The following is a 26,294-nucleotide window of genomic DNA, read 5'->3' as shown; positions in this document are numbered from 1 at the left end:
TTAAAACAAGGATAAAAAAAGATCGAACAAAGTCAACCTGAATAAACACAAAATTACAGTTTTTAAAATGATTACTGTTATTTATTGAAGCAAAAAAAAAAAGTTATCCAATGACGGCTGGGCTTGTGTGAAAATGTATTTGCCCTTGTAATTACTAGTTCCCCAAATCTTTGAAACTGCATTCATGAAGCTAGAAGGGTGGAGGCTAGAATGATGGTGAGGGGTTAGAAATCTACTGCAAAGGCTCTGGGAAGCACAGTGAGAGCCATTATCTCCGAATGGAAAAACTCGGCCAGTTGTGAACTTCCCCACAAGTGGCCAAATTTACAAAATTCCATGAAGAGCACAGCGATAAATCATCCAGGAAGTCACAGAAACGCCAAGGACAGCACCAAAGGAACTACAGGCCTCTCTGGCATCAATAAAGGTTCAGCAGTGTTGGGTAAGGTACTCAAAAAAAGCAAGCCACTACAGATGACTAATTACTACTTTAAAACTGATTTAAATCTGATTACTTTACTTATTACTGCATGCAAAAGTAATCAGATTACTAATTACTTTCAAAACCTATCAAACCTACAAAAATACACTGCAAAGTGAAACTCATGGTTCTTTCAGTACTTTTAGCGCGTGTCAATGTATGACATGAACAGAAAAGGTTGGACTGATCAGAAAACGTGGCTCGGGTGTCGTCACTGTTTGTAGGATTACCAGACTGATAAACTATAAGACGTTTCTATCTAGGCCAGTTTGGTGTCGCTACCCAAGGGGAGGCACAGCTAAGCTATCAGTGTAGGAGTTGCAGAGTACATTATCTTTCCTCATGCTCTGTTCAGATCATGTTCACGTAAACTGGAACTCATATAGACGTTTACACACCTTGTTTTCCTGCTCAGAATGCGAGGATGCTAGTGTTTCAGTTTCAACCCCTTTACTAATTTTCCCCTCACACTGACCGAGAGGTAGCGTTTGGCAGAATTGAGAGACTGTCAGCCAATAAGACACGAGTATTTCCACGTATTTTCCTGTAAACCCTGTCTGATCGGTCTCGCCTCCGTTCACTGAAGATATAAAATTACAACACGGCCGTCTTCTTTTACTGACGTTCAGTTACGTAGTGACAAACCGCTCCAAGTGGAGGATTATTCAGGGCTGAAGAAAAAATCTTCAGGGCAAAACGTGATTTAAAAATGCATTTTAGGTCTGGACTCTGGATGGGCCATTGCGAAACCTTGAACTTGTTTTGGTGAAGCCATTCCTTTGCTAATCTGGAGGTTTACTTTGGGTCATTGAAAGGTGCTGAAAGGTGAAACTTCTCTTCATCTTAAGAGTTTTGACAGAGACCTTAAGGTTCCATCCATCTTCTACTGCTTACTCCTTCTTCAGGGTCACGGGGGAACCTGGAGCCACTCCCAGGGAGCATCGGGCACAAGGCAGGGTACACCCTGGACAGGGTGCCAGTCCATCGCAGGGCACAATCACATACACACTCACACACCCATTCATACACTACAGACACTTTAGACATGCCAATCAGCCTACCATGCATGCCTTTGGACTGGGGGAGGAAACCCCCGCAAAATTACATGCAAACTCCGCACACACGGCCCCGGCAGGAACCGAACCCCGGAGGTGTGAGGCGAACGTGCTAACCACTAAGCCACCGTGTGTCCCAGACCTTAAGGTTTTGAGCCAAAATTGACTGGAGCTATTTATTATTCCTTTCAGCCTGATAAAAGCCCTGGTTCCAGCTCAAGAAAAACAGCCCAAAAGTACCACCCCAATTCCGAAAAAGTTACACAAAAAAACAAACAAACCAAAAGAATCATTTGAACCCTGCCCTATATTGAATACAGATTATTTGAGTTTTTACTTTGTGAATTTATTTTTGAAAATATACACTCATTTCAAATCTGATAACTGCAACACTCCAAAAAAGTTGGGACAGCCGACTGCTTACCCCTGTGTAACATCACCTTTTCAAGCAAGCAGAATTTTCCCTCATTCATCCATTATGCAATTTATCAGCTGTGCAACTCTAAAGCGCCTTTGTTGCCTTATTTTGCACTTCATAATGCGCTACACATTCTCAACCGGAGACAGGTCAGGACTGCAGTCAGGCCATGCTAGCACTCGCACTCTCTGCTTACGCAACCATGCGCTTGTAATCTGGGCAGACTGTGGTTTGGTGTTGTCCTGCTCTGGATGGCAGCATACTGTATGTTGCTCCAAAATGTGCGCATAACTTTCTGCATTAATGCTGCCCTCACAGATGTGCAAGTTACTCATGACATAAGCACTGACACAACCACATACCATGACAGGACCTGACGCTGATAACAGCTTGGATGGTCCTTTTCCTCTTTTGCCCGGAGAACACGACGGCTGTTTTGTCCAAAAACTATTTGAAATGTCGACTCGTCGGACCACAAAACACGATTCCACTGTGCTACTGTCCATCTCAGATGAAACCGAGCCCTGCGAAGTCTGCGGAGCTTCTGGACAGTGTTGACGTACGACTTCTGCTTTGCATAGTAAAGCCTTAACTTGCATCTGTGGATGCAGCGGCGAATGGTGTTGACTGACCGAGCCCATGTCAGGATCTCCATTACAGACTCATGACGGTTTTTAAGACAGTGAGGTCTGAGGGAGATCACACGCATTCAGAAGTGGTTTTCCGCCTTGCCCTTTACGCATCGAGATTTGACCGGATTCCTGGAGTCTTTTAATTATATTGTGCACTGTAGAAGGTGAAATGCCCAAAATCTTACCGATTTGTCTTTGGGGAATGTTATTCTCAAAGTGTTGGATTATTCACTGACGCATCTGTTGGCAGATTGCCGAGCCTCGACCCATCCCTGCTCTTGAAGGACTAGACCTTTTTTGGAGGCTCCTTATATACTACGATTAGACGATTGCCTCACCTGTTTCACATCACCTCCTTATTTCAACTTGTCACATTGCTATTCGCCCTAAATTGCCCCTGTCCCAACCTTTTTGGAATGTGTTGTATGCATCAATTTCAAAATAAACATTTACTTTAACAAAAAAAAAACTATGTAGTTGATTAGGTAAAACATCATATACCTTGTCTACATATGTTTTTTGTTTAAATTCAAGTCAAAATGCATTTACAAAATCACTCCTCTTCGTTTTCTTAGCATTTTCCATACTGTCCCAACTTTTTCAGAACTGGGGTTGTATAATGCTGCAACCTAAATGCTTCTCTTTGGTGATGTGCTGTGTTTTTGTTTTGTTTTTTTATGGGTTAGCCAAACATATGTTTTGGTATAATGGCCAAAAAGGTTCAACTTTGATCTCATCAGACCATAAGACATTCCACATTATTTTTCTTTCTTGCCACCCTACCCATAGCCCAGACATACAAAGAGTTTGTCGTCATAGCAACCAGTACTTCCCAGAAACTGCTGCAATTCTTTCAATTTTGATAGAAGCCTCTTGGGAGCCTGTTTTTGTTTTTCTATTTTAGAGGCACATCCTGTTCATGGCAGTGCTGTTGTATTTATTATCTATAAGGTAGATATAGTGCCTTGGAAAGTTTTCTAACCCTTTCCGGACTGATTTTTTTTCAACAATGAGATCCTGTACCTGCTTTGGAAGCTCTTTATGGCTTTTCTAGTTGGATGTTACCAAGAACATGTCACGTAAATCCTATAGGAACAGCTGTACTTTGTATAGGGTTTATCAGTCGCTTTAATTGATGGCAAGTGTGTATACACTAATTAGTATTTAACATTAGGTTGAATGTGATTGGTTGATTCGGAACACCGCCACATTCCCACTTATAAAAGGGTGTGCACACTGATGCAAGCTGGGAATTGGATGTGTTTTGTTTTTTCTTTTTTGGAATGTGTTGCATGCATCAGTCTTAACCCATTCCCCATGAGCAATGGCCTCCAGTTCAGTAATATTTTCAGGAAAACTGAAACCATCATTTTGTTTATCTGTGGCACACAGCAAAATATTTTAAAAATCTGAAAATGTGCTGTCATAACATGCAAAGCGCAAATGGAAAGAAGATAAACTATAGAGATCTTGTGAAATTCTCAGGGAGAGTGTCTTAGGCAGTATCAGAGCTCCGATAAAGAAGCACAGTTCAAATGGGCCAGTTGCGTTTAAACATGCTGTAGTCCAGCCATTGTTAAAAAGGCATCATCTTGACCAACATGATCTGAATAATTACAGACCCATCTCCAAACTCTCTTTTATTTCAAAAGTCTTGGAAAACCTTGTTTATTCTCAGATCTCTTCTTACATGAGTCCTTTTAACATTTTTGATACATTTCAGTCTGGATTTAGAGAACGACATAGTATTGAATCTGCTTTGTTAAAGGTTACCAATGATATTTTACTCTCTTTATTTGACTCTGGTTCCTACTGGATTTAAGGGAAATCCAGTAGATGATATAGTAGATCGTAATGAGTCTTTATTGGTCACATATACATTAGAGCACAGTGAAATTCTTTTCTTCGCATACCCCAGCATGTCAGGAAGTTGGGTCAGAGTGCAGGGTCAACCATGATACAGCGCTCCTGGAGCAGAGAGGGTTAAGGGCCTCGCTCAAGGGTCCAACAGTGGCAGCTTGGCAATGCTGGGGCTTGAACCCCCTGGAACCCACAATCAGTAACCCAGAGCCTTAACCGCCACGCCACCCCTGCCCCAATGACATCCTTTTAAATCATGACATCTTTGTAAAAAGGCTTAATCACATGGCTGGGTTTCAGGGGCCTGTGTTAAGGTGGTTTGCCTCTTACCTTAAGGAGAGAACTTTATCTGTTAATGTAGGAAATTGTTTCTCATCTCATGCACAAATCTCCTTTGATATTCCTCATGGTTCCATTTTGGGACTTCTTTTATTTGCTCTATATATGCTTCCCCTTGGTTACATCACTCAGAAACACAACTTATCATATCACTATTACGCTGACGAAACACGCCTTTATTTTCCTGTCAATTCGAATAATAGCTGTTCTCTGTCAGATCTGTTTGACTGTCTTGATGACATTAAATGCTGGATGGACTTGCAGGTCATAACAGCAAAAGGGCGCTCGACTAAGCACTAAAGATGCTTGCCATGAAGGGATTGAATCATTTTGAAACTGGAGAAGTCATTATAAGCTGCATTTTCAGTTGAATTTAGGGAAACCATTCGAAGCATTCGAAGACGTGATGAGCACTGCCTTTCCTTGTCCTTCACTGGTGCCTCTTCTGCTGTTCTGGCTGGATTTCCTTATAGTACATCTGTTGAATGCTTTATGGTGATAAGCATAAGGTGTTTATTAATTTTCTATAACAGCAGCTCTGACAGTAGTTGCAGTTGCAAGGCTTATATCAATCGGTTATACGCTTTTGCTTCTATAGTAATAGCGTACACGGTGACATTTCTGTGGTATAAGAGGATTAAAAAACATCAGGACATGCTGTTGCTGGATAAATCTTCTTAGCGCCGCCCTCCGAGCAAGTAAGGAAAGAGGCAAGGACAGGAAATGAGAACGAGAGGAATCAAGGACATCCTCAATCACAGATCTGCCTATATTGTGCCTACACAATTAATTAATGTCAACTGAAACAACATGGATGTTTTAGCGTCAACAAGATTCCATTCCTCACCTGACTTCTTAGAAAGCAACGCACAATTGTAATTGTAATGAAGGATTTGATTTGAAACCACGGTTTGTTCTTAGTATTGTTTTATTGAATCGAATGAATTCATTGAGGACATTTAATTCACAGCCTTACGTCACTTGCTAGAATAAAAAAACAAAAAAGATTTCCACGTATGCAGCCTCATCTTTTCCATCCATGATTCCTCCGAGGGCATTTTGAGAACTTTTTCCCCAGGTCACAGGCTGAAGGATGTAGGCTCGAGGAATCAAGCAGGCATGGATTAAAGTTTTGACATGCACCACGTGTCGCTCCAGGGGCTGTTTCCTTTTCAAATCAAACTTTTTAGTTAATTTTTGTTCCCCAGGTCACAGGCTGAGGGATGTTGGATGCTGTGTCCATATCAGATCACATGGCTTTCATTAATCCGTCCTCAAGAACCCTCCATTATCAGACTTGGTTACTTGATTATAATTTGAAATGAATGCTTTGGGGTTTTTGTTTTAAGTTCCATAATAGGAACAGAAGACAAACTTTGAAGTCAGCCATAGGTTTTTGACCATAATCTAGACACGAAGCTGGCAGTGTAAGTTACTGACCAGGCCCAGTGTATGTGTACGAGTCCATGGTTACCTGTGACCTTTAATATCCTCTGCCTCAAATCTGAGAACGTATAACTGAATTTTTTTTTTTTTTTTTTTATAATTCTGCACTCTATACCGTACTACCACTTCACTCATGTACACGTGGAATGCTCCGTCTCGCTCTCTCCTTCTGTCCCTCCCTTTCTGCTTACAGGTTGTTCCAGCTGAACTCCCGTGATTGTCCTAATGAATCATCACTCGTGGTGAGTACGCTGATACACACCTGGTATATTTCGTTTTTATTAGTTCTTCTGTCTTGCCACCACATGTACGAAATCTCCAATACACCACGAAGCATGAATAAACTGTCAGATGAGTCAAAAACATAACTGAATACAAAACCTGATTTAGCCGTATGAGCAATGAGGAGATTGGGAAATGTTGCATGAGTAATATAGGAAATCCATACTCTACGGACACTTTGGACATACCAATCAACCTACCCTGCATGTCTTTGGACTGGGGGAGGAAACCGGAGTACCCGGAGGAAACCCCCACAGTACGGGGAAAACATGCAAACTCCGCACACACAGGGCCGCAGTGGGAATCGAACGCCCGACCCTGGAGGTGTGAGGCGAACGTGCTAACCACTGAGCCACCGTGCGCCCTTAATATAGGAAATCAATCGATAAAATATACAAAGAAAAAAAACACTTAGATGTATATCTCAGGAAATGAAAGCTGAATCTTCATCTTTTGATTCACTGTATAGTGAAAACAATAGAATTGGCCTTGCTGTTCCTATACTTTTGGCGGGGACCGTGTTTAGTATAACCGCACTGGGACATTCCACCGTATGCATCACTCCGCTCGTCTGTGTCCGATACGTAAAATCCCACTCCCTTCTTCGAAACCGTTACTACAGTATAGACATCAGCGGACGACAAACTACACTTTTTGCATGAATATACTGTAACGTCTGATTTTAAATATGAAAGGTGGAGATGAAAGGGAAGACAGGAAGCCAATTTCCCCAGATGCACCTTTAACAGGAACTTAGAAAATCAGTATGAGTTAGCTAGCTGACCAGCTATCAGTGAGTTTGGGATTTTATCCACTCACGGAGCAAAAATAATTGGCCATGTCGTGTCTGAATTATCAATAACCCCATATTCATTTTTTCATTTCAAGAGACCGCCCTCTTGTTTGTGCGATATTGCTTAATTATATTCGCTCACTAACAAGACTACATTTTCCACAGGCCCCAAATTGTGACCCAATTAGTTGGAAGGTTAATTTTTTAAAAAAAATTAAATAAATAAATAAATAAATAAATAAATAAGTTCTCTCAACTTTTAAAGCACCACTGTGACAAAGAATGTCAACAGCACTTGGATGAATTCCGCCCACGTCCCATAGTAAAGTAAAACGTGCTGACAACTGAAGTCAGGAAGCAGCTTTAAATGTGAATGTGGCCCCAAAAAAAAAAAAAAAAAAAAGTTAGTAGGGAGCAGTTAACATTATTTCCACGATACTCACTGGTCATTTCTAACGTTCACCAATTATCAGCCTTGTGCGAATTTTAAAAGTTAATCTTTAATAATATAATGGCCATAAACATTGGAAATCCATTAATCCAATTTAATCTAATTTGATTTCACTTGTCTCCGCCGGCCGAGCTCACACCGAGGCTCAGGTTGCCGAGTGAATCCACTGCTTCAGCCTCGTCTTCGTCTTCTTCCTCGTCTTCCTCCTCGTCGTCGTCCTCGTCCTCTTCGTCGTCCTCGTAATCTTCGTCGTCGTCATCTTCCTGGTCTGCAGCACCTCCGGACGCGGTGCTCTTCCAGTAGGAATCGTATCCCGACGCTCCGTAGTAGTCGTCGTCGGCGCCGGTCTGCCGGCCGAACTTATGAGTCCGAGCTGAAAACAGGAGCAAATAGTGAGCTGGTTAGTATTAAGATTCGACGAACATCTCACTACTTCTGGATTCGAGACGGACTTTTTAAGCTTTGTGTGCTCGAACACCGTTTCCTGTAGGACCGATAAAATAACTTCACAGATGCTCAGTGACCCCTAACCATCGGTAGAAATTTTGTAGAGCGCAGCTTTAAATCCAGTCTCTACGACTGATCATTAACACGTTACTTCATAACGACATTTTTGCGTCTTTCGTCGCCATGCCGGTCTTTACTGCCTAAAAAGCAATGCAGCGGCGCTTTAGCCCTTTAATCTTTAATGTCCGGCTCTCTCACCTCCTCCTCCGTTCACTCTGCTCAGACAGATCAGCTTCCCCAGCGTCAACTTTCATGCTAATATCGCCGTCCACACCTTCGCACTCGTCACCTCGTAGAACCGTAACTAGCCGAGCAGAATCTCTGCTGTAACTCGGTGCAATTACGCCGTATGGTTGAGTTACGTTGCGTTCTGTTCCGGAGTTTGTACGTCGCTGGACATGAGAAGTGAGAAGAAGCTCTTGCTATTTTCAGCGCCGTTTTGAGATGAATATAACGTAGAGTAATTGTGCTAGTACAGACTTCCTGTCACATCGGTACGACAGAAAACCACTAACTTCTCGCTGAAACAACGAAAATACACCAGCAGAAATCACAACTATTAACTGAGGCATGACTGATGAATCGACTTCGACAGTATTCGGTTTTGACAAGGATTCTGTACGACTTATTTTCTATGTTTTAACTGATATTACTGATCAAACGCCTTCATTAGACTGTATGTATAATCATAAATCATCCACACTATCAGTGAAATCTGCAGCCACTAGTTATACGATCTGATGAATAATAGATTACCATTTACCATAGTGCACAAGCACTGGAATGAACAGGAGTGTTAGATCGGTATGGTCTGTAGTCGTACTCTTAGCCGTGTGTGTGTGTGTGTGTTGAAGAAACACTCACTGGACATGCTGAGGTCTTTAGTCTCCTGCGTTTGGTGGCCGCACTTAGGACACGGAGGTGCCTTGCCTTTCTCCTGCTTGAACACTTTGCTTCGAGCGTGCTCATCACAGAAGCAGGCCTAGGAGGAAACAAAACCACAACACATTACTGGAATCCTGAAATGCTCTGTGCAGGATGCAGCAGTTTATGTTCACTACAGTGCTGTGAAAAAGTATTTCTTCTGTTTTTGTGTCTCTCGTGTACTAACTCATTTCAGACATTAAAACAAGGATAAAAAAAGATCTTGTGTAATTACAAGGGCTTGTGTGAAAATGTATTTGCCCTTGTAATTACTAGTTCCCCAAATCTTTGAAACTGCATTCATGAAGCTAGAAGGGTGGAGGCTAGAATGATGGTGAAGGGTTAGAAATCTACTGCAAAGGCTCTGGGAAGCACAGTGAGAGCCATTGTCTCCGAATGGAAAAACTCGGCCAGTTGTGAACTTCCCCACAAGTGGCCAAATTTACAAAATTCCTTGAAGAGCACAGCGATAAATCATCCAGGAAGTCACAGAAACGCCAAGGACAGCACCAAAGGAACTACAGGCCTCTCTGGCATCAATAAAGGTTCAGCAGTGTTGGGTAAGGTACTCAAAAAAGCAAGCCACTACAGATGACTAATTACTACTTTAAAACTGATTTAAATCTGATTACTTTACTTATTACTGCATGCAAAAGTAATCAGATTACTAATTACTTTCAAAACCTATCAAACCTACAAAAATACACTGCAAAGTGAAACTCATGGTTCTTTCAGTACTTTTAGCGCGTGTCAATGTATGACATGAACAGAAAAGGTTGGATTGATCAGAAAACGTGGCTCGGGTGTCGTCACTGTTTGTAGGATTACCAGACTGATAAACTATAAGACGTTTCTATCTAGGCCAGTTTGGTGTCGCTACCCAAGGGGAGGCACAGCTAAGCTATCAGTGTAGGAGTTGCAGAGTACATTATCTTTCCTCATGCTCTGTTCAGATCATGTTCACGTAAACTGGAACTCATATAGACGTTTACACACCTTGTTTTCCTGCTCAGAATGCGAGGATGCTAGTGTTTCAGTTTCAACCCCTTTACTAATTTTCCCCTCACACTGACCGAGAGGTAGCGTTTGGCAGAATTGAGAGACTGTCAGCCAATAAGACACGAGTATTTCCACGTATTTTCCTGTAAACCCTGTCTGATCGGTCTCGCCTCCGTTCACTGAAGATATAAAATTACAACACGGCCGTCTTCTTTTACTGACGTTCAGTTACGTAGTGACAAACCGCTCCAAGTGGAGGATTATTCAGGGCTGAAGAAAAAATCTTCAGGGCAAAACGTGATTTAAAAATGCATTTTAGGTCTGGACTCTGGATGGGCCATTGCGAAACCTTGAACTTGTTTTGGTGAAGCCATTCCTTTGCTAATCTGGAGGTTTACTTTGGGTCATTGAAAGGTGCTGAAAGGTGAAACTTCTCTTCATCTTAAGAGTTTTGACAGAGACCTTAAGGTTCCATCCATCTTCTACTGCTTACTCCTTCTTCAGGGTCACGGGGGAACCTGGAGCCACTCCCAGGGAGCATCGGGCACAAGGCAGGGTACACCCTGGACAGGGTGCCAGTCCATCGCAGGGCACAATCACATACACACTCACACACCCATTCATACACTACAGACACTTTAGACATGCCAATCAGCCTACCATGCATGCCTTTGGACTGGGGGAGGAAACCCCCGCAAAATTACATGCAAACTCCGCACACACGGCCCCGGCAGGAACCGAACCCCGGAGGTGTGAGGCGAACGTGCTAACCACTAAGCCACCGTGTGTCCCAGACCTTAAGGTTTTGAGCCAAAATTGACTGGAGCTATTTATTATTCCTTTCAGCCTGATAAAAGCCCTGGTTCCAGCTCAAGAAAAACAGCCCAAAAGTACCACCCCAATTCCGAAAAAGTTACACAAAAAAACAAACAAACCAAAAGAATCATTTGAACCCTGCCCTATATTGAATACAGATTATTTGAGTTTTTACTTTGTGAATTTATTTTTGAAAATATACACTCATTTCAAATCTGATAACTGCAACACTCCAAAAAAGTTGGGACAGCCGACTGCTTACCCCTGTGTAACATCACCTTTTCAAGCAAGCAGAATTTTCCCTCATTCATCCATTATGCAATTTATCAGCTGCGCAACTCTAAAGCGCCTTTGTTGCCTTATTTTGCACTTCATAATGCGCTACACATTCTCAACCGGAGACAGGTCAGGACTGCAGTCAGGCCATGCTAGCACTCGCACTCTCTGCTTACGCAACCATGCGCTTGTAATCTGGGCAGACTGTGGTTTGGTGTTGTCCTGCTCTGGATGGCAGCATACTGTATGTTGCTCCAAAATGTGCGCATAACTTTCTGCATTAATGCTGCCCTCACAGATGTGCAAGTTACTCATGACATAAGCACTGACACAACCACATACCATGACAGGACCTGACGCTGATAACAGCTTGGATGGTCCTTTTCCTCTTTTGCCCGGAGAACACGACGGCTGTTTTGTCCAAAAACTATTTGAAATGTCGACTCGTCGGACCACAAAACACGATTCCACTGTGCTACTGTCCATCTCAGATGAAACCGAGCCCTGCGAAGTCTGCGGAGCTTCTGGACAGTGTTGACGTACGACTTCTGCTTTGCATAGTAAAGCCTTAACTTGCATCTGTGGATGCAGCGGCGAATGGTGTTGACTGACCGAGCCCATGTCAGGATCTCCATTACAGACTCATGACGATTTTTAAGACAGTGACGTCTGAGGGAGATCACACGCATTCAGAAGTGGTTTTCCGCCTTGCCCTTTACGCACCGAGATTTGACCGGATTCCTGGAGTCTTTTAATTATATTGTGCACTGTAGAAGGTGAAATGCCCAAAATCTTACCGATTTGTCTTTGGGGAATGTTATTCTCAAAGTGTTGGATTATTCACTGACGCATCTGTTGGCAGATTGCCGAGCCTCGACCCATCCCTGCTCTTGAAGGACTAGACCTTTTTTGGAGGCTCCTTATATACTACGATTAGACGATTGCCTCACCTGTTTCACATCACCTCCTTATTTCAACTTGTCACATTGCTATTCGCCCTAAATTGCCCCTGTCCCAACCTTTTTGGAATGTGTTGTATGCATCAATTTCAAAATAAACATTTACTTTAACAAAAAAAAAACTATGTAGTTGATTAGGTAAAACATCATATACCTTGTCTACATATGTTTTTTGTTTAAATTCAAGTCAAAATGCATTTACAAAATCACTCCTCTTCGTTTTCTTAGCATTTTCCATACTGTCCCAACTTTTTCAGAACTGGGGTTGTATAATGCTGCAACCTAAATGCTTCTCTTTGGTGATGTGCTGTGTTTTTGTTTTATTTTTTTATGGGTTAGCCAAACATATGTTTTGGTATAATGGCCAAAAAGGTTCAACTTTGATCTCATCAGACCATAAGACATTCCACATTATTTTTCTTTCTTGCCACCCTACCCATAGCCCAGACATACAAAGAGTTTGTCGTCATAGCAACCAGTACTTCCCAGAAACTGCTGCAATTCTTTCAATTTTGATAGAAGCCTCTTGGCAGCCTGTTTTTGTTTTTCTATTTTAGAGAGACATCCTGTTCATGGCAGTGCTGTTGTATTTATTATCTATAAGGTAGATATAGTGCCTTGGAAAGTTTTCTAACCCTTTCCGGACTGATTTTTTTTCAACAATGAGATCCTGTACCTGCTTTGGAAGCTCTTTATGGCTTTTCTAGTTGGATGTTACCAAGAACATGTCACGTAAATCCTATAGGAACAGCTGTACTTTGTATAGGGTTTATCAGTCGCTTTAATTGATGGCAAGTGTGTATACACTAATTAGTATTTAACATTAGGTTGAATGTGATTGGTTGATTCGGAACACCGCCACATTCCCACTTATAAAAGGGTGTGCACACATGCAAGCTGGGAATTGGATGTGTTTTGTTTTTTCTTTTTTCTCTAAAACCTTACTGTGTGTTTGTCACTTGATTTTTATTTACTTTTTTTTCATGTTGCAATTTCACAATAGGTTCCGACATGGTTTAGCCTAGTTTAAAGTTTTTCACATGACAAAAACCTGCCATTTTAACAGGGGTGTGCAGACTTTTTTTTACATCCACTGTAAATGATGGTGGGGATTTTTAAATCTTGTTTCTGCTATGGTAATGGAAAACTACAAAGGCAGCTAATGCCTTTCTCTAAATATTCCATTTCCTGCAAATCTTGTGCACATGTGGCTGCGATGTCTGACCTGATTAGACGGGTTTTTCGTTCCGCTTTTATTTACTTAAGGTTTATGTTGTCTTGGCATTGAGGGCTGAGTAAAACTCTTTCAACACTTTCTTTGTGCTTTGGACAAACATGTGTGCAAACAGGTTATGAAAATAAAGCTGACTCTAATGGACTTATCACAGGAAATGTACGGAATCATGATACTTGGTGAACTTGAAATGGTTTAGCCCAGGTCTGTGTACACGTTCAGCCTCAAAAAGTATCATGATACTATTACTGTAGAAATAGATTTGTAAGAGGTAGGGCTTATTTTATTCCCACGCTGTCAAAACCCCGTCTGACAAACACACTACGTTCTGTCTCCCACAGAAAGGAGAGATCATCATAACTCAGGCCCGGTTAATTTACAGGTTGAGATCGTCATGGAAGGCTGCAAATGAAAAAGCAGAAAAATTTCAACTATGCTATGGTTGTGAATCACTACAAAAGCAACTAATGTGTTTGCCTTTTAATAGATCTCATGCAAAGCTTCTGCACACATGGCCGAGATCTTGAAACTGATTACATCGTGTTTTTATTCGTCTTTGGTTTCCCTTTTTGTTTTCTGTAAGTTGATTTAGTTTTCCTTGAATGCTTCAAGCAGAACCAGGAAGTAGTATGCTACGGCACGATACGTCGGACTCTCACGATAATTACTTTTGTTGGATGATATGTTGTCCCGGAAATAATTGTGATAAACAATACTACGGTCATTTTAAGGCCATTTTATGCCGCTGATATAATGATAATATAATAGCATAATTTAATTTAAATGGTAAATGGCGCACTTATATAGCGATTTTATCCAAAGCGCTTTACACTGTGTCTCATTCACCCATTCACACACACACACACACACACACACACACACACACACACACACACACACACACACACCCCAATGGTAGCAGAGCTGCCATGTAAGGTGCTAACTTGCCATCGGGAGCAACTTGGGGTTCAGCGTCTTGCCCAAGGACACTTCGGCATGTGGAGTCACGCGGGCCGGGAATCGAACCGCCAACCCTACGATTAGTGGAGAACCCGCTCTACCACCTGATCCACAGCCGCCCGTATTTAGTCAGTATTTCGTCCAATCTTACTCTGAATAAAATGGCAGTCAATGGCTTTTTAGTTGAAAAAATTAAACCAAATATTCACGCATTTTATATATGAACTTCCCTTGTTGTGCCCTGATCTCCTGAAATAACATTACAATGAGTACACTAGTGTAAAACAATACTGTGAATTCATTATGCGTTAGTTATTCACAGTCCGAGCGTATACCCAACGTGACTTATCGTTCTACCTAGTGCCTTACTTAAGTGCGAGTGCGTTTGCGTCATTTTGTGCAGAAGCAAGTTGTAATATTAAAGTTTGGGTTGTGAGGAGAAAACCCTCCTATTGTTTATCAATCCTATTGTATAACACAAATGTTTGATCTGAATGAATTGCATGATGATTACTACACAAAGACAAGAAAAGACAGATTCATCACCTCACCTTACATCGGAGACACGAGTGCTGGCCAAGGCGATTGCACGAGACACCTAAAATTCAGCAGGACAGTGTTTAAGACGAAGACCTTAAACCTTAACAGTGAATTGAGAAAGCCATGCACATGCAATGTTCACAGACTCACATTTAAAAGTCTCTGCCTCCAGGACCTGGCAGCTGGCCTGATGCTCAAACTGGTCGTCCTCGCACAGGAAGTTGTGGCAGAAAGAGCAGCGGAAGATGCGGCCTCCTGTAGCACAGAAAATATCGTAAATACGACTTTGAAGACCAAAACAACCTGAACTTAATGACTTAAATGCTTTTTCAATTATAGTCCAGGTTGAGATTTATACCATGCTCCCACACACTGCGGTCACATTCGATGCAATCTGCATCAGCCAGGGGACAGGAACAGGCGTGAGTGCTCAGACACTTCCTTCCATGACACACCCAGGCCTCGCAGAAATCACAGATCGCTCCCTAGTGGCCACAAAAAGGAAGAAACATACTCAATTAACCATAGACACCAGATCAGGGCGTGTCCGGGAGCTCCAGGATCGCAGATATTATCGATTTTAAAAATCTTTTTCTAGGCTAAACCCCAAATTTTGGTAAGAATGGCACTTGCTGGAGTAATACCAGTGAATAATTGTATAATAAGTGTACTGTATGTTCAAAGTGACCCATAGTTACTCCTATAAAGACTTAAATGCTGCATCCCAAACTGTTTACTAGCCTACTAAATAGTGTGCAACAGAAAAGCCATCTGTATTGGCCAATAGGCCGTGCTGTCTGGGTGGGAGGGACGGCATGCTCTCTCTCCCCTGTCAATCACAGCAATATTAGCCAAACATGGGCCTCTGTACGACATGTTGTGTGGAAGAGGGCAGATGGTGCTTTTGCTTTAAGTCTGTTATGCTCAGTGTTGGGTAAGTTACTCAAAAAAAGTAACCCACTACAGATGACTGATTACTACTTTAAAACTGTAATCAGATTACTAATTACTTTACTTTCAAAACCTATCACACCTACAAAAATACACTGCAAAGTGAAACTCATGGTTCTTTCAGTACTTTTAGCACGTGTCAATGTATGACATGAACAGAAAAAGTTGGATTGATCAGAAAACGTGCCTGTTCACGTGGACTGTTCACCTTCCTGCCATCTGGCAGAAGGTACAGGAGCATATGTGCCACCACCAGCAGACTTCTTCCCTGAGACAGTCAGACTACTCAACACCCGGCTGCCTCCCAACACTCACCCCAGCTAGTCGAACACCTAACCCAGTAAGACTCAGTACCACTGCACATACACTAACCCAGTAAGACTCATACCACTACACACACACTAACCCAGTAAGACTCGTACCCCTGCACACACACTAACCCAGTAATCCATGACAAATTAATTTACCTTCTGATAAACTAATTTTCCAATTCCAATTGAGAGAAGCAGATGATGTGCAGAGTTACTCGTCATCATAATGGCTTCTCTGCAGTATTTACACATTGTTCGGTTGACTGAGGAGATGAAAAGCAGTGTGAAAGTAACTGTTGCGCGGTGTAGATGCATTTTGGACTTGTAGTTTTTATTCACAGTCACACCAAGTACTTTTCTGTAGAGTCCTGTAAAAGGATCATGAAGTGACATTGTTGTCCATTCTGAATCCAGGGTAAAATTCCACGTCTCCTCCTCTGCTAATCACCGTAGGAGTTTCAGTTGCTAGCTACTAAAATTGAATTGCACATTAAAAAAAAAAATAGATGAATAAAAACAGATTTCACACAAACCGGTTTACTTTAAACCCCAGGGGTGTGCCTACGTGCATGATATGGGGGTCAATTCCGACACTACCTCGTGCTTGCATTGGATTTTTGGGAAAATGTTAAGTACGCCTCCACATCCTGTCCTCAGAAAACCATGTCTAAATGTACACTTTCCCAGGACCTCACTGTTATTCTATCCTGATATATTTTTTACTCATCTTCAAGGTGGTTGTAGTCTATAAATTGCTGGATTTTCCAAGAATGTTTCAGTTTTAAAGCCAGTGTTTAATGAGAGTGTTGCTTACCACCATGCCCATGCCCGTGCTGTGGACACCAGGGTGTTTAATCACACAGTCTGAAGACTTCATGCACTTCGTTTTACCTTTAAAAAAAAAAACAAAACAAAAAAAAAACAGTAAACACAAGAATAATCAGGGTTATGAAGACACATCAGTGCAGCTCGTGGACTTTATGTCATGAAACATCTGAAGAAATATACAGTCTATATGATTAATGTGATTAAACAGGATTCTGTAGACCAGTTACTATGCTTTCTGTAATGCGAGCTGCAATATACAATTATAAGAGCCCGTAGCTGATAACTGGTACGAACCCCCAAATAAATGTATGGTTTGTTGGGCAGTTTATCATCATGTTTTTGCAATTTCCAGAACGGTGCAACTCTATATGACACAACATATAGCTTTGTCGACGCAATAGTTCGACGGCATCTTTCTCAAAACGAAGGAGAAAGATAAGAGAGATATCAAGTTTCGCTTTTGACTGCAATGATCTCACGCTTCCTAATTTATGAACCAGAACAAGACCATCAGTGATGATGCAGATTCATCAAAAACTCAGGGAACAAAAAGTATTTTACCACAAAGATCTCAGAAAAGGGATGCAAGCATAAAAACACACAAAAAAACGGAACAAAAAGGTCTAACCACGGAAAAACTGCATTTCAAGTGATTGAACCATGAGAAACCAGGAAAAAAAAAAAGATTTAAACTCTCACACACTCACACACACAGACAGATAAATATATACAAACAGAAAACATATTTAGCTAAAAAAAAAAAAAAAAAAAAAAAAAAAAAAAAACAGAAGGAGGCTTTTACTAGATAAAAATTCATAAAAGGGGATTTGAGAGATTTTTAAGAAAATGAGGATTACAAACAAAACTCAAAAGGGGATTTAACTACATAAAAAAAAAAAAACCCCGGAAAGGGGAGAATTTTATTTTTTTTTAAACCCTAAGAAAACAGAGTTAAGCACAAACAATAACAATGAGATAAATGGGATTTACATGCAAATAAAAAAAATTAATTAAACAAAGAAAAAAATGAAAGAGGGAAAAGTTCAACAATTTTTTTAATAAAATAAAACCAGGAAAATAGGATTTACCTAAAAAAACAAAGTGGGGGTTTAACCACAAAAGGGGGGGGCAGTTATATTACAAAAAAAAAAAAAAAAAAAGTTATAACAAAGAAAAGGGATTTAAAAACCCAGACTCTAGCTTCCTTTAGACATGGTTTTTCTTTCCAGATTCTCTCCCTGACTTCATGTGGACGAAGAGCAGAATGAATTCCTGACGCACATCCATACAGACTAACATGTAATGATAACGTACCGCACTGAGCGCACATGGGGAGCTTCTGCACCAACCCACAGAAGTAACAAAACGCTCGGTTCTTCTGTCGTCTGATACGGAGAGGACAAGAAACAAACAACAACAACAACAACAACAAAAAAGCAGCAGGTTACGACAGGAAACTGAACACACCTTCCTGGCACACTCTTATATCCACTTCACCAACAAGTAATAACAAAGAAGAAAAATCTCCTCAAACTCATGCTCACCTCAGACACTTATCACAGTCCTGACAAACGACAAAGAGGAAACTGATGAGAAAATACTCCACTGTATACGTGCTTATAATACACTGTTTATCAAATAAACATGGAGGGGGTTTTGGAATAGTAATTACATGACAGACATTAAAACATTTATTATATTAAATCGAGTGATTGACGGTCATACCATGGAGGAGTTGCACGCTTGCTTTGCGACGTCGACGTGCTCTCTGTTGGCTCGGTTCTGTTTCTCTCGCTCCTTCCGGTTTTCAGCCTTCTTGCGAGCGCCGGTCTTCTTCTTCGGCATCGTGGACGTGAGGAACGGTGCTCTAGTTCACAACTAGAGAGACAGAGAACATGAGAAGAGCCTATAAAACCTTAAAGTACACTGGTTTATTAAAGTACACATACCTGGCACTGTGTGTGTGTGTGTGTGTGTGTGTGTTAGGGGTTGTATAGACTAGCTGAGTAACACACTGACTAATCGGGGTGATGAACAAAAACACAATAAAGAAAGCCGGCTAAAAGTAGGATAAGTTTACTGTGAACACCCCCCCACCTCTCTCTGTGAACGCCCCCCCCCACCACCTCTCTCTGTGAACGCCCCCCCCACCTCTCTCTGTGAATGCACCCCCCCACCTCTCTCTGTGAACGCCCCCCCCCCGCCTCTCTCTGTGAACGCGCCCCCCCCGCCTCTCTCTGTGAACGCACCCCCCACCTCTCTCTGTGAACGCACCCCCCCACCTCTCTCTGTGAACGCACCCCCCCACCTCTCTCTGTGAACGCACCCCCCCACCTCTCTCTGTGAACGCCCCCCCCACCTCTCTCTGTGAACGCACCCCCCCACCTCTCTCTGTGAACGCACCCCCCCACCTCTCTCTGTGAACGCCCCCCCCGCCTCTCTCTGTGAACGCCCCCCCGCCTCTCTCTGTGAACGCGCCCCCCCCACCTCTCTCTGTGAACGCACCCCCCACCTCTCTCTGTGAACGCCCCCCCCACCTCTCTCTGTGAACGCACCCCCCCCCGCCTCTCTCTGTGAACGCACCCCCCCACCTCTCTCTGTGAACGCCCCCCCCACCTCTCTCTGTGAACGCCCCCCCGCCTCTCTCTGTGAACGCGCCCCCCCCACCTCTCTCTGTGAACGCACCCCCCACCTCTCTCTGTGAACGCACCCCCCCACCTCTCTCTGTGAACGCCCCCCCCACCTCTCTCTGTGAACGCACCCCCCCGCCTCTCTCTGTGAACGCACCCCCCCGCCTCTCTCTGTGAACGCACCCCCCCGCCTCTCTCTGTGAACGCGCACCCCCCCGCCTCTCTCTGTGAACGCCCCCCCCCCCGCCTCTCTCTGTGAACGCCCCCCCCCCGCCTCTCTCTGTGAACGCCCCCCCCCCGCCTCTCTCTGTGAACGCACCCCCCCCACCTCTCTCTGTGAACGCCCCCCCCCCCGCCTCTCTCTGTGAACGCCCCCCCCCGCCTCTCTCTGTGAACGCGCCCCCCCCACCTCTCTCTGTGAACGCGCCCCCCCCACCTCTCTCTGTGAACGCACCCCCCACCTCTCTCTGTGAACGCACCCCCCCACCTCTCTCTGTGAACGCACCCCCCCACCTCTCTCTGTGAACGCCCCCCCGCCTCTCTCTGTGAACGCCCCCCCGCCTCTCTCTGTGAACGCGCCCCCCCCACCTCTCTCTGTGAACGCACCCCCCCGCCTCTCTCTGTGAACGCACCCCCCCGCCTCTCTCTGTGAACGCGCACCCCCCCGCCTCTCTCTGTGAACGCACCCCCCCGCCTCTCTCTGTGAACGCCCCCCCCCCCGCCTCTCTCTGTGAACGCCCCCCCCCCGCCTCTCTCTGTGAACGCCCCCCCCCCGCCTCTCTCTGTGAACGCACCCCCCCGCCTCTCTCTGTGAACGCACCCCCCCGCCTCTCTCTGTGAACGCACCCCCCCGCCTCTCTCTGTGAACGCACCCCCCCGCCTCTCTCTGTGAACGCCCCCCCCGCCTCTCTCTGTGAACGCCCCCCCGCCTCTCTCTGTGAACGCGCCCCCCCCACCTCTCTCTGTGAACGCACCCCCCACCTCTCTCTGTGAACGCACCCCCCACCTCTCTCTGTGAACGCACCCCCCCACCTCTCTCTGTGAACGCACCCCCCCCACCTCTCTCTGTGAACGCCCCCCCCACCTCTCTCTGTGAACGCACCCCCCCACCTCTCTCTGTGAACGCACCCCCCCACCTCTCTCTGTGAACGCACCCCCCCACCTCTCTCTGTGAACGCGCACCCCCCCACCTCTCTCTGTGAACGCACCCCCCCACCTCTCTCTGTGAACGCACCCCCCCACCTCTCTCTGTGAACGCCCCCCCCCCACCTCTCTCTGTGAACGCCCCCCCCCCACCTCTCTCTGTGAACGCCCCCCCCCCACCTCTCTCTGTGAACGCACCCCCCCACCGCTCTCTGTGAACGCCCCCCCACCTCTCTCTGTGAACGCCCCCCCCACCTCTCTCTGTGAACGCCCCCCCCCACCTCTCTCTGTGAATGCCCCCCCGCGCCTCTCTGTGAACGCGCCCCCCCCACCTCTCTCTGTGAACGCACCCCCCACCTCTCTCTGTGAACGCACCCCCCCACCTCTCTCTGTGAACGCCCCCCCCCCACCTCTCTCTGTGAACGCGCCCCCCCCACCTCTCTCTGTGAACGCACCCCCCACCTCTCTCTGTGAACGCACCCCCCCACCTCTCTCTGTGAACGCGCCCCCCCCACCTCTCTCTGTGAACGCGCCCCCCCCACCTCTCTCTGTGAACGCCCCCCCCACCTCTCTCTGTGAACGCACCCCCCCACCTCTCTCTGTGAACGCACCCCCCACCTCTCTCTGTGAACGCACCCCCCCACCTCTCTCTGTGAACGCCCCCCCCGTGCGTTTCCTGGTTCCTGCGTTTGCACCTCTGTTCTCTGTTAACTCAGGTACAGACAGATAAAGCCCCTCACCGTTTGCACATTCGCTCACATACCTTCGCGTTTCATGAATATACATCCTTCCACCGAGCCAATCAATAGTTAACCTAAGCGTGTAGCGAGGCGAGGGCGCCGACTGTCGTGTATTTTCGCTTTCTCTCTTCTTAAGATTCATAAACCGGAGATTCTCTGGTTTCAAATCCTAACAAATGTACTTTGTTTGTCTGAAAAGATTTTTTTTTGTTATTTTAAAGCCTTTTTTTTGTAAAATCCCTCCCCCCCGAGTTTTCTTTTTGTAGTGAACTCCCTCTTTGCTTCTTGGTTAATTTCCTTTTTTTCCTAATATTTAAGTTTCTAATTTTTTTTGTGGTTAAATCTCTTTTTATATTTGTTGTGGTTAAAGCTCTTTTTTTCCTGACTATTGTTTTTTTTAGTTAAAGTCGTTTGTTGGAGTTTTTTTTTCCAAGTCCAGTTTATCGAAGGGTTTTGTTTTATGGTTATTTTTTCCCCCTTAAATCCCCTTTTTTCTAGTCTATAGCACATTTTGGAACACTACACTACACTGCACGTGCCCCCCCCCCCCTTTTCCTTTTCCTTTAATGGAAAGTTATCACTTTCATTTAATTTCCTGTATAGTGCAGAGGTGTGCGCGTACCCCGACGATTCTCTAGACAGCATCCGCAACCCAAGGAAGGAAGGGCACTGAGATATAAGCAGGGACCTGCTGACAGACACGAGCTTCCATACTGCGCGCTCTCAGCTCCAGAAGCAACAACTTCAGCAACCAGCTCAACCACTGGAGTGCAGTTTAACAAAACAATCTGAACATTCTTAAAGTAAAACCCCAACAATTATTTATTCCTGTTGTTAACAGTGTAGCCTAAAGCGGTGAAAAGTGCACGATCCAGGCTGACCGAAATGTGAGAATGTTCTATGTTAAGCGCATCAAACAAACTCAAGTGTATTAACGTGGCTCGTCGTGTCAGATCCTGCGACAGACGCGCGTGCTGTCTAACGTGTTCCAAACTTCACTGAATGGGCGCGAGGCCGCGCATGCACGTCAATCGAACAGCGCGTGATAGAAAGGAAGCTCAATAACTCTGACTAAAATATTCATTTTGATCTAATATGTTGTTTGATGCTATATTTAGAAACTAAAGTAATGGTGTTGTTTATGAGAGCGGTAACTGTAATGGGGTTAGAACATGCCATTGTATATAAAAGTTAGAAGTGTCATACATTTACAGAATATTGTAACATGTTACTGTGTTCAAATGAGCGAATGTGTGCGTTACTGCAGAACATTCAACCTCTTACCAGTTAGCACTTAGTTTGTGCGTTTGAAACATGGAATTATACAGCGTTGCCAGATCCAACCTAAAAAAAGAGGCATCGAGGAGGCGAAAGCAGCCTACAGGCGAAAGATAGAGGGAGATTTCAGCGAGGGCGACCCCGGCATGTCTGGCGGGGCATCCAGCACCTCATAAACATTAAGAGCTCCGAAGATCCAGCAGATCAGCACCAGTAGGAACCTGGCCGAGGAGCTCGACCATTTCTTTGCACGTTTTTGGTGTGACTGAGGCAGAGACCGGACCCACACCAGTACCATGTATGGACAACCTGGGCCTCACTGCGAGGTCAGAAGAGTCCTCCGTGGTGTGAACCCCAGGAAGGCTGCTGGTCCCAACGGCATCCCCAGCAGAATGGAGTCCAAACTCCACCGTCTGGGTGTCGGACACCACACTCGCAGATGGATCGAGGACTTTTTAAGACCGTATAAAGTCAGTCAGGATGGGGTCCAATCACGCCTCAGTCCTGGCCCTCAGCACTGGGGTCCCCCAGGGCTGTGTACCGAGTCCTCTGCTATACACGCCCTACCCCAATGACTGTACATCAATCCATGATAGCAACATCATCATTAAGTTTGCAGACGACACTGCTGTAGTGGGACTCTTCGATAATAACGACGAGTCTGCCAAAAACTCACTGCCTCGTGCTCCGACAACAATCTGGCACTCAACTCCTCAAAAACAGGAGAAAAGGGAGTTGGAGATTAGGATTTTAGGAGGAAGTAGGAGTAGAGGGTCAGGCAGTTCAATTTCCTGGGAATAGACATATCTCAGGACCTCACACTGTCTGTGAACGCCAAAGAACTTGTGGAAAAAAAGCACAGCAGCAACAGTACTTTTTGAGCTCAATCTGTGCCAAGAACCGCTGCTGTCTTTTTAAGTGTTCTCTGGAGAGTATCATTACCCATAAAATCTTGGTGTGGTCTAAAAGCTAATGTTAAACTTTAATGTTTGAAGGACAACATCAAGCAGAATGTGAAATAACCTGTTTTCAAAAAAAAAAAAAAAATTAAGAAAATAAAAACTGGCCTCTGATTAAAAAAGTTAATCGTATATAATCGTTAATAAATGTTAACATTAATAAAAATGTTAATGTTAAACTGATTAAAAATGTTAATCGATCATCAAAAATAACTGTTAGATGCAGCCCTAGATGAGATCCAATTTTACTATGTAGGCCATTTTGAATTGTGTGTTAAATCGGACACCAGGAGGCGCTATCACGTTTTACATGTCAATAAACCAGTGGTTTTCAAAGTGGGGGCCGCCAGGGGGCGCCCAGGGGGCCTCAACAATTTGGTGTGCCGATCCCTCCCACTAGTATGTTTTCTCTTTCTCACTCTCAGACAACTCACCCCCCCCCCCCCCCCCCCACACACACACACAATCAAATCCTAATGTAATGTAAAGATGTAATTATTAATAATAATAAAAAAGGGAGTTATGTTCAGAAGTCTGTATTTTAATGTGTTTTAAATACATCTTGCAAAAGGGGGGCCTCGGTCAAATGTTAATGCCATTTGGGGGGCCTTGCCCTGGAAAAGTTAGGGAACCCCTGCAATAAACCATTGTATATTATGTTTCTCTCTCTCTCACACACACACACACGTACGTTATTCACACAATATATTAGACCTCCTAATACTTAACACCTTTGCCTCAATCAAATGGTTAAATATTTGTCATTATTAAAAAAATAAATAAATAAAACCCTACTTTTGCGAACTAGCCCTATGTTTTTCACTCACACTCAACAAGTACAATTCTCTGGACTCCCTACGTCAATAATTATGAAAAAGAAATGCTGCTTTAGTCTTTGGATGTCTATAACAGGGTCATTTAAAATTATGGACATAAAGGAGTGTACTCAATATAATATGCCTATAATTCTTAAATGAAACCTCAGGACTTCATGAAATTAGGGAAGCACATGCATCATACGACTGTAAAGAAGCACGCTGTATAGAATTCTATACAGATCAGCAAACACTATAACTATAAGAGTTAAAAATGTTTATAATAAAAACAATTTCGGTGGTCAGTTTTTCTACGGAATTGTTTCATCTCCAATTTAAGTGCTTACACACTTGCTAAATAATACATAATGTCTGTTTATATGTACGTAAAGTGCTTGAGCCCAGATAACTGCTGTTCGCAGCTATTTTATTATTATTATTATTACTGGTTTACTGGTAAAAATGAATCGTGGTGCTGGCTAGAGATTAACGCTCATAATTTTTCTGCATAATCTGTACAGTAATTCCTCTGACCTTTAATCAGATGCAGTTTCTGGCCACAGGGATGTTGTTGGCTGGATGTGATGAGCAGATAAACTGTTTATGACCCGAGCAGTGGCACTGAGGAAGCTGGAACACTGTGTACAGCAACAGATGAGTTATAATCAGACACTGTACAGAAATACAGCGGCCATATTTTACCTGATAACAGAAAAACCCCTTCAAAAGAACGAGTGATTTATAGTTGCTGGTTTATATGGAGCATTGTTATGCGTTGCTGTAGTTAAGCGAGTTTTAGGCGCGTGAAGTACAGAGCAGCTGAGCTTTCTACAATAAACCCATCACACACAGTGTAGTGGGCTTCCGTTACAGACTTTCTACACTACAAGTATTACTACTACTACCATTACTACTACTACTAGTACTACTACTACTACTAATAATAATAATAATAATAATAATAATAAAGTTAAAAAAGATTAACTGTAACATACCACAGTTAACTGTTTCTCCGCACGGCTTACTGAGCTCAGACCGGAAGTTCCGCTAGCAGCTGATCTCGTTGGTCCGCCCTCGATATAGCTCCGTGCAGGAAATTAGCGCCACAAATATCAGTTCCGGTTAGTGCAAGTAGCGAAAAAAAAATATTGTCTCAAATTAAAGATTTATTGATAATAAAAAAATAAATAAATAAAAATCTGACTAATCAGAATATATGGTATGCTATTTAAATACTTATACTTATATATTTTAACTGAATATGATCAAAATTACAGACATTATCTACCTAGCTACAGCAAATAAGACCTCTTGCGCGACGTACACTTTATTCCATGTTTATCAGCGTTTTAGGAAGTATATATTATTCACTAAATCGAAGACATAATTATATATATATATATATTAATAATAATTTCTGGAGTATTTAAATACAGCTACTAGCTGTGATCCAGACGCGTGTACGCGCGGCTGTCTACACGCGCTTCGTTTCAGAGCAGGTTGCCATGGTTTTATGAAAACCCCTCTGTATGACAGCACCGCTGCGCCAGCCGCCATGTTTACCTACTCCAAAACGTCAACGCGTCCGCCATATTGGTAAGGTGCACAGCTAAGACACACACACACACACACACACACACACACACACACACAGAGGTTCATATGGC

General features: G+C 43.7%; 1 protein-coding gene across 1 annotated transcript; it reads right to left on the bottom strand.

Moving 5' to 3' along the window:
• Positions 1-6,052: 6,052 nt before the first annotated feature.
• On the bottom strand, positions 6,053-25,891 carry znf330 (zinc finger protein 330). Its single transcript, XM_053622033.1, has 11 exons — positions 25,623-25,891; positions 25,162-25,265; positions 18,788-18,940; positions 18,607-18,626; positions 18,377-18,447; positions 17,049-17,125; positions 15,331-15,457; positions 15,123-15,227; positions 14,984-15,030; positions 9,129-9,246; positions 6,053-8,130 (listed from the first exon to the last, which is right to left on the bottom strand). Exons 3-11 carry the CDS (start codon positions 18,905-18,907, stop codon positions 7,868-7,870), a joined length of 948 nt encoding a protein of 315 aa, XP_053478008.1. The 5' UTR covers positions 18,908-18,940; positions 25,162-25,265; positions 25,623-25,891; the 3' UTR covers positions 6,053-7,867.
• Positions 25,892-26,294: the final 403 nt, after the last annotated feature.

The sequence above is a fragment of the Ictalurus furcatus genome, chromosome 3 (assembly GCF_023375685.1).
Source record: "Ictalurus furcatus strain D&B chromosome 3, Billie_1.0, whole genome shotgun sequence".
NCBI classification, from domain to species: Eukaryota; Metazoa; Chordata; class Actinopteri; order Siluriformes; family Ictaluridae; genus Ictalurus; species Ictalurus furcatus.
This window is presented reverse-complemented; position numbering and strand designations above follow the sequence as displayed.